Source organism: Pimephales promelas, chromosome 21, assembly GCF_988280905.1.
Source record: "Pimephales promelas chromosome 21, fPimPro1.hap1.1, whole genome shotgun sequence".
In the NCBI taxonomy this organism is placed as follows: domain Eukaryota; kingdom Metazoa; phylum Chordata; class Actinopteri; order Cypriniformes; family Leuciscidae; genus Pimephales; species Pimephales promelas.
Window position 1 is genome coordinate 29,578,462 of NC_142789.1, and position 20,342 is coordinate 29,598,803.

General features: G+C 37.8%; 1 protein-coding gene across 3 annotated transcripts in view; it reads right to left on the minus strand.

Moving 5' to 3' along the window:
• The window catches only part of pax7a (paired box 7a), a 78,725-nt gene that overhangs the window by 27,363 nt on the left and 31,020 nt on the right, over positions 1 to 20,342 (minus strand). For all 3 annotated transcript variants that reach the window (XM_089124834.1, XM_039674258.2, XM_039674257.2), the window contains 2 exons: positions 7,621 to 7,786; positions 6,034 to 6,230 (listed from right to left, as the gene is read on the minus strand). In XM_089124834.1, the coding sequence (XP_088980960.1) occupies positions 6,034 to 6,230; positions 7,621 to 7,786 (363 nt within the window). The remainder of the gene's footprint in view (positions 1 to 6,033; positions 6,231 to 7,620; positions 7,787 to 20,342) is intronic.

A 20,342-nucleotide genomic window follows, 5' to 3' on the forward strand; every position in this document is an offset into this window, starting at 1 on the left:
GTCTTGTTTTTTTTTTTTTTTTTTTTTTTTTTTTTTTTTTTGGAAAGCCTCTTATAGGTCTTTTCCATTACTGCCAAATATAAACAGTATCTGGCTTCTAATTATTAAGTATCAATTCACCCTCTCGCAGCGAGCGAGCGAGCGCGCGCGGGGTGCGGATAAATGCCGCGCGCTCATCCGCTTTGATTCGTTCGTCGCGAGAGCGTGCCAGCTGACACGGTGCCCAGTCTAAGGCTTAATGCACAAGTTTTTAATAATGTGTGGGACTACATGCGTCTCCGCGGCTCATTGATATTCACGTGCCTAATGTCTTGTCAAAACCGCGAGGCGAGGGAGCCGGCAAGAGAAGCGAGCACTTTAAATTTCTGAGGTAGGTTTCTTTCCTTTTTAGTCAACGCCAGCACAGGGTTCTTAAACGTAATTCATCCTCTTTTTTTCCAAGAAGGACTAATGGAAGAGGGAGAGGGTTGAAGCTTCTGCGCGCTTATCTCTGTCTGACAGTAGCGAGCAGCGGTTGGCGAGGGCTGGTGTTAGCGCGATGCTGTGCGGTGCGGTGCGGGCGAGCAGGCCCGGGGACAGGGATCAAAGAGAGGCTCGGGTGAGCGCAGTTTCTCTCTCTGATCCCTCCGGTGCCGAGACTCAACCCCGCTCGTGCGCACTCACTCACTCACTCACTCACTCACACACACACCCATCCGTCCGTCCGTGAGCAGAACCTCATTCCACAGCACAAACACACTTTACACACACCTAACCTACCCCTAAACCTATCCAGAAAACTTTCTGCGTTTTAGATTGTCAAAAAACCTCATTCTGCATGATTTATAAGTTGGTTTCCTCATGGGGACCAAAACAATTTCCACACAAGGACAAGGATTTTGTCCCCATAACACACATGAATCTCAAACAGACACACCGATGTCAATTACTTAGAGACCACAACATGGTGAACGGCTTATTTATTGTTTTAACAGAGGCCAAATCTATTATATTTAGTGTAATTGACTTTTTTTTTTTTTTTTTTTTTTTTTTGTACACTCTAAAAAATGCTGGGTTGTTTCAACCCATGTTTGGGTCAAATATGGACAAACCCATGTTTAATGGGAACATCACATAGGTAATGATTTTTATACTTTATACACTCTAAAAAATGCTGGGTTGTTTTAACCCAATTTTGGGTCAAATATGGACAAACCCAAATTATGGATTTAAAAATGCAATTAATAAATTTAACCCAACAGCTGGGTTTGTCCATATTTGACCCAAAATTGGTTTAAAACAACCCAGCATTTGAGTGTGTATATTCTCTACCCCTAAACCTGGCCATCATAGAAAACTTTTTGCATTTTAAAAATGTTAAAACATTGCATTTAGTATGATTTATAAGCAAAATGAACTGGTATTACTATCCTTGTGGGGACACGCCACGTTTTTTTCCTATACACTCCAAAAAATGCTGGGTTGTTTTAACCCAATTTTGGGTCAAATATGGACAAACCCAGCCATTGGGTTACATTTTTAAATTGCATTTTTAACCCAACGTTTGGGTTTGTCCATATTTGACCCAAAATTGAGTTAAAACAACCCAGCATTTTTGTTGAAAAAGTATTACACAAAAATTATTATTCTTATACGATATGATCGTTATGATATTTAAAATTCTCTCTGCAACAACCTTTTCAATCTTGCAACACTGTACTACTGATAAAAACTGTACTAAAAACTACTGATAAAAGTATTGGACTATAGCATTATGATATTGCCATGGTATTTTTTATTGGACATGTACCGTATAAATTGTGGGTCAAATTCAGTCAAAGAAAGCAATTAAAATGTTTTGGTTTTTTTTAAGCATCGCTCTTCCCCCCAATAAAAAACATTTTGAAATTCAATGTAATTTTCATATATGAAACAATGACTCCCCAGCTGAGTGTGCAGATGCTGTTTTCCTCTCTCTCCCAGCAGGTGTCCCTGTCAGGCAGAGCAGCGTCTCTGCCAAACAACACATTTCCCACTACCACTGCTAAAATCCCATAATAGCCAGCATGAGCACCTGACATCCCGATGTCCAGCGTAGTCTCTCTGGCGCTACCGTTCTCTGTTTAGAAACAGGAAACTTCTGCCTTATTTTCTCTAGATAACATCAATTAGAGATTTTATGCTTGGTTACGGGGCATATTAGCCACATCATATGGATAATTGGAGGGTCATCGGGACAAAATATAAAATGTTTGGAAAATAAACAGCTGGAGATTTGATATTTTGTCTATTGCAAACTTGTTTTCCAGCATCTTCACATAGTTTTGCATGTCTTCGGGGGAAAAAGTGTGACATCTCCCAGAGCACATGTCCTTATCCATCGCCTGCTGTGCGACAAAATGAAACGGGGCGATATGGCTCACCTCAACCCAAAAGCAGACCTGTGGACCAGCCAACTAATGCCTAATAGACCCCATCTGACACTGCATCACTCCCACAGCCTAAACTTCTAATCAAGGACTACGACAACAACAACCGCCGGTGGATGGCTTTTCTACCGGCCTGTAATGGGAAAATGTGCGCTGTCTGGATGGGTTACAACAAGACCTGTGCTGAGATCAGCGGGGGTCCATTACCGGCCACCACAACCCATTTACAGCCAATCGCCACATTTTGGTCAATCTGTACCAGCAACCAGTAGCCCATCAAAAGCAGACGTTAGGAGAAATAGGTCTGTGGTCTGAGCACATGCGCCTATCTCCGCCAGACAGGTGGTGTCTGCAAACTTCCAATATCAGGGAGTTATCTTTCATCTAAAAAATAAACACATTTTATTTCAAAAATACGCTTTTTTTGACATTGTCACAGGAGGCAAGGTTACATCTGATGATTCGGAAAGAGAAAAGGTTACCGGCAGCAACAGATCCACTTTCTTTTTATTGAACGACCAGATTTATTTTTACTAAACAACTACTGACATACGACCTCAAGTGCAAAAGAGCATAAAAAAACACCACTAAATTCAATAAATTGTTAAATATTATTAATAAAATTGAGCATACACAATTCTTCCACCTATAAATTGAACGTACGGGTTAATGAACAATTAACAAATGTATTGCTTGCAAGTTGCAGTAAAAAGTGATCAGTTGACTTGACTTAAAAAATTGAGGAAACCCATTGCATTAAAATTATTAATTAAATAATCTTCATGTAATTGAAAAAAAATAAGTTATGTGAACTTAACAATTCAACATGACTTATTTTTATTGCAAGCATGAAGTTTATTTACTTAATAATTTTAAGGCAATGAGTTTCCTCGCTTTTTTAAGTTGTCAACTAATCACTTTTTACAGTATTATATTATACCTATATAAATATTAATTGAACGTGAACTGAGTATTAAATGATTTTGAAGTGACGCCTGATATGACCTCAGCAGATGCTCTTGCACCTTGAGGATTTTCTCTCCTGTCAGAAACTGCATTTATCTCCTCACAACGAGAGCTTGATGACTCTCCCATATGGACGAGAGGTGCATAGAGAGAGAAAGAGGGGTCCCAGATAAAAAAAAAAAGACATTTTAAAAGAATAATTCAATTAAAAATAATGTACAAATGAGGGCATCCTTAAAAATATTATAATATACACTACTAATCAAACTCCATTAAAATAATTGAAATTATATTAAAAGCATTATTGCTGTCATTTAAAAAAACAATATATAATAGCCTATATTTACAAAAACATTATTATTATGATATAAAATAATAGTTATTAAAACTAAGAAAGCTAATTAGCGCGTTGTTTTTTTAAATAAAACAAAAATGTATATATAGGTCCAATTTATATGAATCAATAAAACTATCATAACACTTTGCAAAAAGGTCTAATTGGTTAACATTAATTAATGCATTAAATATATTTATTAATGTTAGGTTATAAAAATGTTCTTGTTAGTTCACAGTGCATTAACTAGATGCCACTTTTGATCTTAAAAATGTATTAATAAATGTTGTTGAGATTAGCATTAGCTAGGATAAGTCAATAATGTGTTGTTCCTTGTTAGTTCAACTAATTGAAAACTTATGGTAAAGCATTACCAAACTATATCAAGAGATCAAAACAAGCATTCAAACGTTGTTTAAAAATTCAAAACACGGCCATTGTAAACGTAAATCTCCTCCATTTAAATCCTGCATTAGGCAAGAAACATGTCGAGAACGTGTTTAAGAGCAGCTGAGAAGGAAGCGTGTGTTAAATGCTCCCATTAATAGAAAAAGACCTCCATGTCTGCTGGTATTTACGGAGGTTTGGAGCGAAGGCATTAGTGCTCAAAGCCCCTGTGCCACGATTAACAATCTCTCTCACTGTAAGACGCCCATGTTATCCTTCCGACGTTGTAGTTACGAGGGGAAAAGCTCTTTTTTGTCACCAAATCCTTAATTCTTTCTTCTCTGGAAAAAAAGAGGGTAATACAGAGAATGTTTCTCAATCTGCTTTGAGAGAGCAGCGAAGAGAAAAGGAAACCCCCAATAAAACATGTGTGAACGAAAGGGTAATTGTGGACAAATGCAGCATTGAAATTCATTTTCAACTCTTTACACACCATTTCAATCTTATTTTATGCTTGTTAGCCACATCTTGTTGGTGAGGGTCGGCAAGACTGCCCAGTATTGATGGATAATTGTGTATAATTCACTCCTTACATGCGATTTGCATCAATAAACATTATTTTTTTTAATGCTGGGGTATTTAAGACAAAACCATTTCTGGAGAAAGTCAGCCTTAATACTCATTAATGGGGACCAAAGAGGATCCCAGCAACAACAATCCAGACATGACACAACAACAGATCCGCAAAACACAGCATTCGTGTCAAAAACACATATTCTCCAATGCTTTAGTTTAGAGGAATAACAACTGAGTGTGACGTTAATGAATAAAGCGACATAGATTTCATTTTACCCAAACAATGTCTTTAGGTTTAAATGTTTAAACAGTCGATTTCCTCTTAAAATCAACATGGACATGATTACTTTATTTTTGTCACATAAGCCGCACAGGGATAAATGTCGTCCAATAGCGAAATTGTTATTCAGATATTGCTTTATAAAGATATAGAGATATATATATAAAAAAATGGAACGATTTGGGAATGATTATATTAAAGTTTATACATGACGCAGGTGCTCTCTATTGAAAAGCTGACTTTAAACTTAAAGGAGTAGTTCACTTTTAAAAAAACTTTTGCTGATAATTTACTCGCCCCCTTGTCATCCAAGATGTCCACGTCTTTCTTTCTTCAGTCGAAAAGAAATTAAGGTTTTGATGAAAACATTCCAGGATTTTTCTCCATATAATGGACTTCAATGGGGTCCAAACGGCTCAAGGAGTTTCAGTGCAGCTTCAAAGGGCTTTAAACGACACCAGACGATGAATAAGGGTCTTATCAAGCGAAACAATCGGTAATTTAAAAAACAAATAAAAAAGTTTGAGTTTTATAAGCACAAATGCTCGCCTTGCTCTGTTCTGTGATTCGAAATGACTCGAAAAAAGATTCATTCATTTTGATGAACGAGTTCGAACATTTGAGCAAGTCGAGCATTTGTGCTTATAAAACTCAAACATTTTTATTTATTTTTGAAATGAGCGATCGTTTCGCTTGATAAGACTCTTGATCTTCGCTTGATTCATCGTCTGGTGTCGTTTAAAGCCCTTTGAAGCTGCACTGAAACTCTCATTTGGACCTTGAACCATTTGGACCCCATTGAAGTCCATTATATAGAGAAAAATCCTGGAAAATCCTTAATTTCTTTTCGACTGAAGAAAAAAAGACATGGACATCTTGGATGACATGGGGGTGAGTAAATTATCAGCAAAAGTTTTTTTTAAAAGCGAACTAAGCAAACTTCACAGGGTTTGTGCTTTCTCCATCTCAGAGCAAACATGATCTGTTTCCACACTAGAAGCTGACGCTAGCTTAATTCTCCAGCGTTCTTGATCTCTGAAGCATGCTGGCGTTCATTCAACCTTAGAGGCGTCTGCACTAACCTGTGGCGAAAGGCCGTTGCTCACGGGATTCATGTGGTTGCCCGAAGCTGACGGACTCATGAACGTGTCTGAATAGCTGGAGAAGGAGTGTCGATTGGAGGAGAGCCCGTAGGCAGAGCCGGTGTCCGCCGAAAGCCCACCCTGATGCATGGAGGACGGAGGCAGAGGCTGTGGCCGGTGTAAAGTACTGCTGCCATCTGAGACACAAACACAGACACCGTGAGACGGGAACAGCTATAAATGTACTTACCCCTGTACCAATACGTAAGAAAGTACAGGGTAACATAAGGTGACTACATGGGTTAAGGTTAGGTTTAGGGGTTATCGTCTAACATTAAGTAGCACAATGTTACTGGGAATATTTTTGGACCTCCATATTAATTCAGATATGTACCATTTTATTGCATTTAATATGGTAAACATTTATAACATGAAACCAATTTGTGTAAGCACGTTGCATTTTTGGAAGAAGTCTCTTGTACTCACCAAACCTGCATTTATTTGATCAAAAATGTTATATTGTGAAATATCATTACAATTTAAAATATTATATTATATCAATATGTTGAATCAATATGTTGAAAGCTCAGCATCTTTTGTAACGATTTCTTTGCTGTCGCTTTTGATATGGAAGCTTGTTTCTGCCACAGAATGAAAAATAAAGGTAATTCCGACTTTTTATCTCACAATTCTGACTCTTTTTTTTCTCAGAATTGCGAGATATAAAGTCACAATTGCGTATTATAAAGTCAAAATTTGCAAGATATAAAGTCAGAATTGCAATCTAGTGTATCTCACAATTCTGAGAAAAGATGTCAGAATTTCAAGATAAAAACTCACAATTATGTGTTATAAAGTCAGAATTGCGAGATGTAAACTTGCAATTGTGAGAAAAAAGTCAGAATTGTGAGATGAAAAGTCGCAATTCTGTCTTTTTTCCCACGATTGCGACTTTATATCTCAGAATTGCGACTTATTTCTCACAATTCTGACTTGCATCCCCCAATTGTGAGATAAAAAGTCGCAATTATATATATATATATATATGAAGAGTTCAGATGCAAAAGCCTCTAAATGCCATTTGAAATTTTCTTCTTTAATGATGATTTTTATCAAACTTGTATATTTAAGTTCAGTGATTTCACTTAAATAACAATTAATAGGTAATTATCATAGCCATTTAAGTGAAATCACTGAACTTAAATATACAAGCTTGATAAAAATCATCATTCTAGAAGAAAATTTCAAATGGCACTTAGAGACTTTTGCATCTGAACTATTCATATATATATACAGTATATATACACTCTAAAAAAAAGGTTCTTCAGCGGTTCTTTGCGGTGGTTTTGGTGCTATTTAACTTAAAAGTGGTTCCCCTATGATTACAAGCCAATGAACCACTTTTAGTGCTATATAGCACCATTTTTGTTTATGTATATTTATTCAGTGGCAAAAACAAGCCTCCATATCAATTTAATGCATCCTTACAAAAAAAAAAGAGCCTATAAATGAAACTCTTACTGTCCACAAACTTTTAACCAGTAGCGTGCATCTACAGACAGGGGGTCATGGATTACTGTGCATTACCTTGCGAGAGAGCCGTGCCTGGATACGTCGACTCTGGAAGCTGATAGGTCGATAAGGTTGGCATGCCGGTAGGCGGAAACCCTCCGGGCAACAAATGGTTAAACGCTGCCAGCTGATTGGCTCCTGCTTGTTTGCGCCACCTTGCTCTTCGGTTGCTAAACCAGACCTAATGAAAGAAGATGGAAGCACAATTTAGAAAAATAAACAAGACGGACAGTTGTGCAAAGAAGATTTCATCCACATAACCTGTAGTCTCCGTTCATGACAGGTTGATGTGCATGTGTGTGGCAGAGAGCGCGTCCTCATGGGAAACCGTCTCTTAGCTCATGGCGAGGTCCCTGTTGTTCTAGTTAAGTGGCTAAAGCTGTGATCTGTATAAACAGGCCGCTTTGAGCTCGAGAGGTCGTAAACAGGTCAGAGGTAGCCCACACATCTCCGCAGACATCTCGAGTATGTTTATCTACCTGTCGGACACTTTAAAGACTTTCCTGCAGCAGTGTTGTGTGAAACACACACACATCCATCTTTCACATTTCACATTCATAATCAAGCGACCGGTGTCAATTTACTAAATTAATGCCCACTGTAAAAAAATATTTTCAAGATTTGTTATCACAACATATTTTCTTTTGTCAAATCAACTTTATAATAATTTATTTAGTTGAGATAACTTATTATTTTGAGTTTCTGATGGTTAAATTAATCTCCTTCATTGTATTAACTCACTTTTTCCAGTTCAATCAACTTAAAATTTTAAGGCAACCAGGTTACTTACTTTTTTAAGTTAAACCAACAATATTTTTTACAGTGCACTCACTGTAAAAAAAATAATATATTTTCAAGATTCGTTATCACAACATTTTTTCTTTTGTCAAATCAACTTAATTTATTTAGTTGAGATAACTTATTATTTTGAGTTTCTGATTATTAAATCAATCACCTTCATTATATTAACTCACTTTTTCCAGTTCAATCAACTTAAAATTTGAAGGTTGCCTCAAACAGGTTGCCTTAAATTGTAAGGCAACCTTAAAACCAGGTTACAACAATTTTTTTAAGTTAAACCAACAATATTTTTTATAGTGCCTGAACAAAACTACAAGTTTGAGACTTTTCTCATTTATTGTCATGAATGTGAACGCAAAGTTGACAGATCAGTGTGTCCTCCCTATGATGCCGTCAAATTGACATCCCATTGGTTTCTATGAGATTCGCCAAAAATCAACACTTGATAGAAAAGATTCATAACATTGAATAATCAATACTAGTAAATATCTAGTAATTATCATCATCCAGCTGTTTATGGATATACATATTTAACTTTATCTGCATATATTGCATATCTAAACTGCTTGATTGCTTGTATCGTTGCAAAACGTGAACTAAATTATCCTCCAGCTTTGCTAAATGAGACTATACATCAGATTTTATAAACATTAACATAATGATTTTCTGCGAAACAATGTGTATTTTTTTAAAGTGCTATATTAATACATTTTACTTGATTGATGTGACTGTATTGTAGATAGCCAAATATGAAATCTTTTATCATTTGAACCCAAGCGGAGGATCTATTTTAATCACCACAGGCACTTAAATGGCCCAAAAAAACAAGAAGATTTAATCAAAACGATTCAGAAGAAAATTTGAGTGTTGCTTGCCCATGCATTGCTTATTTGCCAATCCAAGTCCATCTAAAAGATCCAAACAAATGCTTATAAAGCACCAGAGAGTCGCAGTATTTACATTATTCAGGAAGTAAGTCGTGCACATTAAACAAGAAATGACTTCAACATTGAAAAAATGTCAGACCAAACTAACCAACCAGACTGACTTCAGACGAGGACAATTTGCACATTTTAAACAGCTTCCCCTCCATCAAAACATGAATATAATTAGCGTCTCTGAAAGCAGGGAGAAGACCGCGGGCCTGCGTATGTGAAAGGTCGGAGGACATTGATCTACGCCATGCACTGGCAATTCATCCGCGTTTAATACACTGTCAGGGCAGTTCATCTACCGTTGTGTTTAAAACGGGCCGGTCCATTGTGCGTCCAGATGAAAGGTGGGGACAAAGGCCTCTCCATACACCAGGCTGAAAAGTGTCCACAAAGGGTGGGCGTCCCTTTTTAAACGTGCTTTTAAGATGGTACGCACACAAGGACACACTCTATTCTGATGCAACGACACCGTAGACACACTCTACAAAACACACTGGCCCTTTCTTACAAAGCGCTGCTTACATTGTCCATGTGCAGAACTGTCAGGCCACTAACAGCTAGCATCTCATTCAGATGACTTCAATGGCTGGCCAACGTTTGATGCCACTAAAGATGACTCTTACCCATCTGTCATGCGTCGGATTCGACCGTAGGAGGAGACGCTTCACCCCCTCGTCTGCCTTGAGCCTAAACCTGGTGTTCCAGACTGATAAAAGATGCTCTCGCCTCCTGAACAAACTCGGGGAATGCATCGAACGTAGAGTGGGAATCGGTTTGCGAAGAATGGAAGAACGCTGTGGCCTTCCCCCACAAGTGTCCCGTTATTCTGTGCCTCCTGACCCATGACCTCTGAACCCCACACTCCAACCTTTCATCCTTTGATGGCCTCTTCCTTCTTTCAGACACTCTCTTCTGTGACATCAGTGAGGAACATTTAATCGTTGGTTTCTTCATGCACTGGTCCAATTTGGGATTTTTGGGCTATTTTGCTTGCTTAAAGGAGTAGTTCACTTTTGAAAAAACTTTTGCTGATAATTTACTCGCCCCCATGTCATCCAAAATGTCCATGTCTTTCTCTCTTCAGTCGAAAGGAAATGAAGGTTTTTGATGAAAACGTTCCAGGATTTTTCTCCACATAATGGACTTCAATGGGGTCCAAATGGTTCAAGGTCCAAAAGACAGTTTCAGTGCAGCTTCAAAGGGCTTTAAACGACACCAGACGATGAATAAGGGTCTTATCTTATTTTCAAATGTTTGAAATGTTGAAATTTTACTGATTATATACTGTTTTGTGGCTTCACTTTGTAAAGCACTTTGTGATTTTTATCTGTGAAAAATGCTCTATAAATAAACTTTACTTACTTACTTACTTATCAAGCGAAACGAGCGGTCATTTAATGAATAAATAACAAAGTTTAAGTTTTATAAGCTCAAATGCTTACCTTGCTCTGTTCTGTGTAGCGCGTTCGTGACTCTCCTGTTCGAACTCGTTCATCAAAATGAACGAATCTTTTTCCAAGTCAATTCGTTTGTTTTGTTCGTTAAATGAACCAAATGACTCGGAAAAAGATTCGTTCATTTTGATGAACGAGTTTGAGTCACGAACGCGCATCACAGAACAGAGCTTATAAAACTTAAACTTTGTTATTTATTTATTAAATGAGCGATTGTTTCGCTTGATAAGACCCTTATTCATCGTCTGGTGTCGTTTAAAGCCCTTTGAAGCTGCACTGAAACTCTCATTTGGACCTTGAACCGTTTGGACCCCATTGAAGTCCATTATATGGAGAAAATCCTGGAATGTTTTCATCAACAACCTTAATTTCTTTTCGACTGAAGAAAGAAAGACATGGACATCTTGGATGACATGGGGGCGAGTAAATTATCAGCTAAAGTTTTTTTACTCCTCCTTTAAAGTCCCTAAAACTCATCTTAGATCACCAAATTTTATATTTTTTCCTTGGAAAAAAAGTCGTCATGCCTTAAAACAGCTTGAATGTAAAACTCTACACCCTTGCCTCATTTAGTATGTGCAGTTCTATGAATATGCAAATGAACCCCATCTCCACTCACAGCGGCTCAGAGATCCACTGGTTGACGATCAGACGTTGATCTGATTGGTTACAAGGTCGTTTGTGACGTCAGAAACACCAGCGATTTCAAACCTCGTTTGGTCTTTGGTTCACTGCAGTTTTAAGGAGGAAATACTGTCGAATTTGCACGTGGTTTCTCTTAAAGGATAAACAAAAGGAGGACTTTGACATGTTCTCTTTTAAACTAGTAGAACGAAAACATCCAAATGTACGTTTTATGCATTTATTTTATTACACTATATTTGCATCGGGAGGCTGTTCTCTCAAACAGAGTTTTTTTACAGACTGATTTAGATAACATTTCATTCCTATAATCATGGTGATTTCTCTTCTGGCTGTTGACAATATTTTGTGGTAAAAAGAGAAAAAGCTTCTTTGTAAAAACCCAGGACTGCTGAGAAAGTCAATTCAATCATATTGACTTTAAGCAAAAGGTCATTTAATCTCGTCAAAGTCTAAGAGGTTTTGTTTTCTGCGGGAATATGTCAAAGCAAACTTTGATCGCCTTAAATAGTGGTTGTTTCTTCTCTTTCATCCTCGCACATAAACTAATCTCTGCACATGCAAGACCACACAATCTGTAAGATGCATAATGCTTTGACAATTCAGAAAGAGATTTCTGATCCATCGCTGTACGTGAGCCACGGCGTGCGTTCCTGTGTCGGAGCGTTTACAGATCTTGTGGCTTTACCATGTGCTCTGCAAAGACTCCCGTCTGCCTTAATCACACCAGCAGCCTGTCAAGCATTTCTGTCTAAGTGAATTTGCTGCTTTTGAAAACAACGTGGCGTCACAGAGGTACACAAGTTAACTCTTATCAAGTTAAACATTGATGCCTAAATAAATACAGTTCTGTTTTATAGCAGGGAGAGATGCGTCACCGCAGTGCCTGACCCCAGATTATGTGCGAGTGTTTTCTGGGTCGCTCCAGTCGTATCCTCTGAGCTGGATTTGGAGCCCAATCACAAAGTCACCTTGAACAGTCCCAGATCCCCCTTCTCGCTGTCTGCAATCCAGCCTAATTCCTCCACTGAGACGGTTTTCATCCAACCCACACCAAACCCACATGAGGAAGAGTTTCAGCGGCGTGACGCGTCCAACAGCGATTCTTAGTGTGCGATGACGGGCGAGAGGGAGAATGCAGAAACGATGGGGATGATACAGAATAAAGAGGTTGAAATAAATAGATGAACACGTTTGGTTTATATGGAAGCTTGTTTCCACCACTGAATAGAAACAAAATTGCGAGATATGAAATCGCAATTCTGAGAAATAAAGTCGCAATTGTGAGATAGAAAAAAGACAGAATTGAGACTTTTTATCTCACGATTGTGAGTTTACATCTTGCAATTCTGACTTTATTTCTCGGAATTGCGAGATATAGTCGCAATAGCATGTTATAAAGTCAGAATTGCGAGATGTAAAGTCGCAATTGCGTGAATTGAGATATAAAGTCAGAATTGCGAGACATAAAGTCAGAATTGATTGATATAAAGACAGAATTGAGACTTTTTTTCTCACGATTGCAAGTTTACATCTTGCAATTCTGACTTTATTTCTCAGAATTGCGAGATATAAAGTCGCAATAGCATGTTAAAAAGTCAGAATTGCAAGATGTAAAGTCGCAATTGCGTGAATTATGAGATATTAAGTCAGAATTGCGAGATATAAAGTCAGAATTGATTGACATTAAGACAGAATTGCGAGATATAAAGTCAGAATTGATTGATATAAAGTCGCAATCGCGTGTTATAAAGTCATAATTATGAGATATAAAGTCAGAATTGTGAGATATAAAGTCAGAATTGATTGATATAAAGTCAGAATTGTGAGATATAAAGTCAGAATTGATTGATATAAAGTCAGAATTGTGAGATATAAAGTCAGAATTGATTGGTATAAAGTCAGAATTGTGAGATATAAAGTCGCAATTGCGTGATATAAAGTCAAAATTGCGAGATATAAAGTCACAATTGATTGATATAAAGTCGCAATTGCGCGTTATAAAGTCAGAATTGATTAATATAAAGTCAGAATTGTGAGATATAGTCACAATTGCGTGTTATAAAGTCAGAATTGTGTGTTACAAAGTAAAAATTGATTGATATAAAGTCAGAATTTCGAGATATAAAGTCAGAATTGTGAGACAAAGTCAGAATTGCGAGATATAAAGTCAAAATTTGCGAGATATAAAGTCAGAATTGCGAGATATAGTCACAATTGTGAGATATAAAGTCAGAATTGCGAGACAAAGTCAGAATTGCGAGATATAAAGTCAATATTTGCGAGACAAAGTCAAAATTTGCAAGATATAAAGTCAAAATTTGCGAGATATAAAGTCAAAATTTGCAAGATATAAAGTCAAAATTTGCGAGATATAAAGTCAAAATTTGCAAGATATAAAGTCAAAATTTGCAAGATATAAAGTCAAAATTTGCAAGATATAAACTCAAAATTTGTAAGATATAAAGTCTCGCTATAAAAACAAATTTCAATTAAAATCAATACCAATGCATTCTTTAAAAAAATCTTCTTTCGGTTGTGCAAAAGAATGTAAGTAATAGAGGTTTGAAATTACACGTAAATGATGACAGAATTGACATTATTGAGTGCACTACTCCTTTAATCAATTACTCAGCTTCTCACACACTTCAAGATTTGCGGTGTGCCGAAGTGATGTGTGTCTGGCCGGTCGTGTGTACATTTGTTTTGATCATTACGGTCTATAAACCCAAAGACAGAGCAGTGTCTGCGGGTGTCTGTGGAGATTTGTGTTTACTGCACACCCCTGTCACGGATAAACGGGATAAACCTGTGTGTACACGCACAATGTTTCTTATTCATGTCTTTTATAAGACATTTCCCTTGTTTGTCCACTGTGGACACCAAAACACACACAAACACCTGTGCACTCCATACGTCAGCGCAAACAGTCGCCCGTAAATCCAGGATAGACTTGGACACGACGACGGTCTCCTCTGAAATCTGTTTCTTCTTTAGGAAAATGTTGTTAAGGGAAGGTTTCAGGCCGTTCACCTCGTGTTTCAAAGGAATAAACATTAAACAAGGGCGACATCTGTTTTTATACCAGCAAATGCGATTCAGTCTAACAAGCAATGTGTTGACTACATCAAACAATCATTTTCTTCTCTTTCTTCTGTGGCCTGCTTGAATTCTCTCACTCTCTTTCTCTCCGTCTGGCGCTATGCTAATTAACATTACTGGGAACGCGAATTGCAAAAAGGAGACTGGGATTACTTAGATAAGAATCGACGAACACAAAGCGGCTAAAAGAAAGTAATTTAAATTCTAATAATGCGAAACTGTTAGAACATTCTTACTGAAGCATTGCAACAATTTTGCTCTTTATACAGTCTTCATAAATCCTATTTATTCCTTTATGGTGCACAAGCTAAGACAGATAGGAACAGAGTTGCCTGTTGGGCTGGATGGGATTTTCTTGCTCACATTTTCCTGGTCTCTGGATGCAAGGAATAATATATACACTGTAAAAAATAACCGTGATTTTAACGGTAAAATACTGTAAAAATGCTACAGTGCAAAACTGTTAATTGGTAAACAGAAAGTTTCCGTACTATACACGGTAAATAACTGTGATATAATTTTACAGTAAAATACCGTTAAATTTACATTTTTTGAAAGTGACAAAGAACAAATCGTTGTATAATTTACAGTGAAAAACCGTAAATTGACATTCCCACAATTCCCTGTGTGACACTTCGCATTTGATGTATTTTTGTTGAAATAACTATAGTTCCTCATAGTTTTATTGTTTTTTTTCTAATCAGTTATGTACATTAGGGTTTTATGTTACATTTAATGTTGTTAAATTAATGTTTATTGCATTTTTTTACATTTAAATAGTGCTTAATGTTTGTGTGAATGACACTGTGCAGCTTCTTTAATTAAGTATTGCTTTATACGAGTATTCACTTGTGATGAGCTGTGATTGCTCATGTAACTCTCATCACTGCTGTGATGATTATTGGTTGTCAGTGTGTCACAACGGTCCAAAACAGATATCAATACATCAATAAGTTGGTAAATCAACATTTTACCAGAAAATAAATTACGGTTTATTACTGTAAATTTTAAGTTAAGTCTGTAAAACCATTAACGTTCCTACCGTATTTTTAACGGTAAAGTTCTGGGAACCAGAGCTGCCGTTTTTTTACCGTAAAATTTACGGTTTATTTTTTACAGTGTAGAATATTGCCGCAAGTTTGCATGCAGTGTGTGTTATAAAAACTGACATCAAAACATAATGCCTTCACAAAGTGCACTAATAACACATTTTCCCCCATCTTTTTATTTTTTGATTAATACAAAAATATCTTCAGCTGTATCCTGGCCAACACCTCCCCTTCCTAGCCTCTTAGCAGTTAGCTTTAAACACTAGCATTAAAACCGAAAACTCCCAGGTAGAGAACGGCTAACTTCCTGCCAAATTGATTTCTACGCTTCATAAAAGGAAATGCTCAGACCTTATTAGATTCTACTAACTATAATAGCTGCATGGAAAATGCGCACTGTGAAAGGGGATCTATGTCAGAAAGCAGGAGCCAGCAACGTGGCTCTCTTATGACTGCTAACTTGCTAACTTCAGGCTGAATTAGAACAGAATTCACTTAATCGTAGCTGATTTACAACAATCACCAGCCTTTCTGCCTCTCCATTGCTGGTTGAAAATTCACCTATAGCTTCACTGAGAATGGCCAGCAAAATGGTCTCCTCCTGCTAAGTGGCTTGGCTTCCTCAGATGTCACATGGCATTTATGTGGTGCTCATTCACCTCATGGAAGTAAAGCAGCAGGACTGTGAAGCCACAGGGAGACATATTCTGCTAGGCTACATAACCCTGTCACATCCCTTTAACAACCCGCTTCCATCAAACCAAACTGAAACCGAACCGGGTGAGATATGGTCTGGATTACCTGATTTGTCAGATAAAACCACAGAGGATCTGAGGAAGGTTGGGGTAGCTGGATGTGCTAAGGTCTCGATGAAGATGGACAGGATGGAGATCTTTAAATAACAGGAAAATCTCACTTGGTGCATCTGTTTTTAGAACAATTTAGGAATAACTTCACAACATTCAGCAATGGCCTACAACAACAATGTTAGCTAAAACTAAACTGAGGATCAACAAAATCAAACATGAACAATTTATATTCTATATACTCTTTCACAAGGTTGAGCAAAATTCAGAATTGTAGAATTGGCTTCCTTTAAATTCATGAGTGTGCATTTGAATTGAATTGGGCACATCCCACAGGAAGTGACATGTTTTCAATAGAGAGCCTAAGTCCCTCCCCTTCCTGTCGACCACCATGGGACCTTATTTCGGGAAAATATTCGAGAGACAACAAATATTTTGATCTGGTTTGAATTGTGCCCTGAATTACACATATGATGTTTGTCAATTTAAAATATACATTTTAAAGTAACAAAAGTCGCAGTTTGATGTAAAACCGTTGAGGTATCCACAAGTTTCCTACGCCCCATGAGGCCTTGCGTCAAAAGTGGGCGCGACTTCCGGTTGGAAGTAAACAAAGCACGATTTGACATGCTTGACACTCGTTCATTCAACAGTTGACAGTCATTCAAGTTATAGCGATCCAAACTAGCTAACAATGTGGGAACACAACCTCAACGAAATTAAAAAAGGTGAATACCTTTACCCTCCGCAGTAGTTGATTGGGAGTATTATAATAACATTATTAATAATCAATACTCATCAAGGCATGGTGACAGACAGTTGTGCGAGCTGACAAACAATTAAAATAAAAAATACACACTTAGTCATTGTGCTTTGGAGTTTATTCAAAATTATAAATGAATGTGCTACTTGAATACATTAACTGGCACATTTGGTATTCTGTCAACACAGGCTTTGATCCTGAGTTTAGGTGTAACATCAGTAGCAAACAGCCAAACACATGCTGATAAAAGTTTATAGAATATTAAGAATTTAAACAAATGTACACAGGAAGATTCGTCGTCTTTTGGGAGGTGATGGAAACTACAGTCGTTGGCAGGATCACTCTGATTTTGTTTTCAGCTTATGTTCAAAACAATCACGTTTAAGCCACTGAACTAGTTTAGTCCGGTTATACATACAACCGCGAACAGCACATGTTGTCCCTGAGCTCTGTAACGACATCTCTCATAAAGATTTGCGTCTTTAAATAGTAAAATAATTCTCCGAAAAACAGCTAGCCTCTTCGCTAACTAACACACAAAATACCATTGGAATGCTACTTCCGCCGCGTCACCGGAAGTTTCACCCACTTTATTTTTTACAGGAGCGCCCCTCGGAAACTTGTGGATAAGACTGTGAAAATACGTAATTACAAAGACTACAAACCCCAAAGGCGCACATTTTCTCTCAATGAATGAAGCTAACTTTACTGAGGCTAACATCTGTCATTGTTTCTATAGTCTTATGTTATAATCGTAACGTTACGCCGTCACGTCTGAGTGTTTTGTACCACATGAGCAGCGGATCTCACTCGTTGTTTCGCTTCGCGAGAGATGTAGTTCATTGAGCGATTTTCACATAAAAACTAAATGTTACTCTTCTGTTTTATGACAAACTGCGACGTTTTTGACTTTCAGAATTATCTTTTAAATTGACAAACATCATGTGTGTAATTGAGGGCACAGTTCAGACAGAATAAAAAGATAAGTTGTCTCTCGCCATTGACTACCATTCATATTTTTTCCGAAATAAGGTCCCATGAGCCGGAAGCGGAGGGGCGGGACTTAGGCTCTCTATTGCAATAGTTTGTTTTCATATGACGTCACGCCACTGCGTTGCGTCGTGTACCAAACGTTGTTGTTCATAAGTTGTTTTGTTGTTTTGGTTTTAAAATCCGATATGCCGATATATCGGCCGATATTTTTTATTTTTTTTCGAAATGCGCAGCAAAACATAAACAGATTTCCTTAACATAAGTTTTAACTAAAATATTATGATAATGCATTTTAAAAAGAAACTTGTTTCTTTTATTGTCACAACAGAACAGACTGATGATAGTGGCGTTAGCTAGCTTTGTGGTTAGCTAGTCTATGATGAGCCATAATTTAGCAATTGATAACGTCATACTACAAAGTGTAAAACATACATTTTCAATACAACAGGCCGAGGAGAGATGATACGTCTCATTGCTATAACGGTCACGCGCTATTAAAGAAATGCTTCAGTCATATTGTCAAAAGTTAAAAGGACAGTCAGTCAACCACACTGTAACAACGTAACGTAATTAGCTAATTCCGCTTCACTCTCGGCTTATTTAACAGCACCAAAACTGGACATGATAGTCACAAATTCTGTCATGCTTATTTGAGTTCAGAGAACTGATGGGGATGTTCTTTTAATTGTTATTTAAACAATGTATGTCTCGTCACCAACTCAACGAGTGTTGCCAACAGGGACGGTGTAGAGCGCCCTCTGGTGGACAAACTATACAACTCCAACACTCGTGACATGGTTCAAGCGTGTTTCGTCCGTTTTTTTTTTTTTTTTGAAATATTCATTTATCAGTCGTTATAACTGCCGATACCGATAGTTTGGGAAAATGCCTGATATCGGCCGATAATATCGGCATGCCGATATATCGGTCTGGCTCTAATTCAAACCTTCAAACTTTAAGGCATTAACCATTTTCAAAACTTTCAACCACGGCTTTGAAAAGCAAATGTTGCTGGTTAAACCTACTTCGTTACATTCAAATTTAAATTGGAATTCTGTATCCTGTTTTCTACCTCAATTCAAACTTTGGAATTTAACGGCATTCTTAGTTGAATTCTGAACGGTGCACAACCATGCTCTTCATTTTACTTTCCATGCATATCAAGACTGCAGAAGGAGGGCTGGAGTTGATGATCCAGGGGTGGAGAGGCCCCTCTTTTGGCCCCTGTCTCACCCCAATGGCCTCTTCTCCACTCCCCATACACTGACATCTGCCAGATGGGTCTGCACAGCTGTGGCGGAGCAGGTCACCAGCCGGGCCAAAGGTCTGATCTCGCTGTGGCCTGGAAGGAATCTCTATACAGAAACCTGCCGACATACCCAAAGCCAAACCAGTGGGAACCTCTGCGAAACCAGTTGAAGGTTGCATTCTTGCCAAGTGTTTATTAGAACACTTGAAGAAGTCTCTGCCAATGCAGCTGGCATAGCTTGGCATGTACGAGTGGTGGAATGTCTCGTGCCAACACCTCTCTGAATTAGGGTTTCGGGGTCGCCCTTTATTGTCAGTCCAATGGGAGGTCAAAGTGTGAGCTGCACTTTTCTGAGTAAATCTACATGAGTACTCCACCAGACTGACTCTGTTAACAGTTGAACGTCAATGGAAAAACCCCATTTGGAGGAGGACAAGAACATTCACAATAGAGAAATGGCACAATCCCCCCTAAACACTGGACCAAGCGCCGAACTACATTGAAGACTTATGGCTGTTGTTTAAACCAGAGTCCCTTTCTTACGGTGACCTTTTTGGAAGATTCAGTTTGAGTTGACCTTTGGAGATTTTCAAAGTGTTCCAGAATTAGATTATGAGGAAAAATTGCATTAACAAATTATATCCATGACTCGAATACCTCAGCTTTTCACATGATATCCCTTTAGCCCTATTATGTGAGAGAGGGGGAGATGTGTCCTTTTGGTTCTTCTGCCTCTATCTCTTGTCATTTACATCAGTTACCATAAATAACACCAAGCAAGCACCCACAGGGATTCTTGCGGGCCAAGAAATGCACAATTGACCTACAAATATGGCTCATTCTTTGCCATAACACGCTGGAACAGAAGACGCCTGTCTTTGACAACCATGTGGCTTTTCATTGACCAATTAGAGGTGTTTTTCACACTCGCTGCTAATATGGA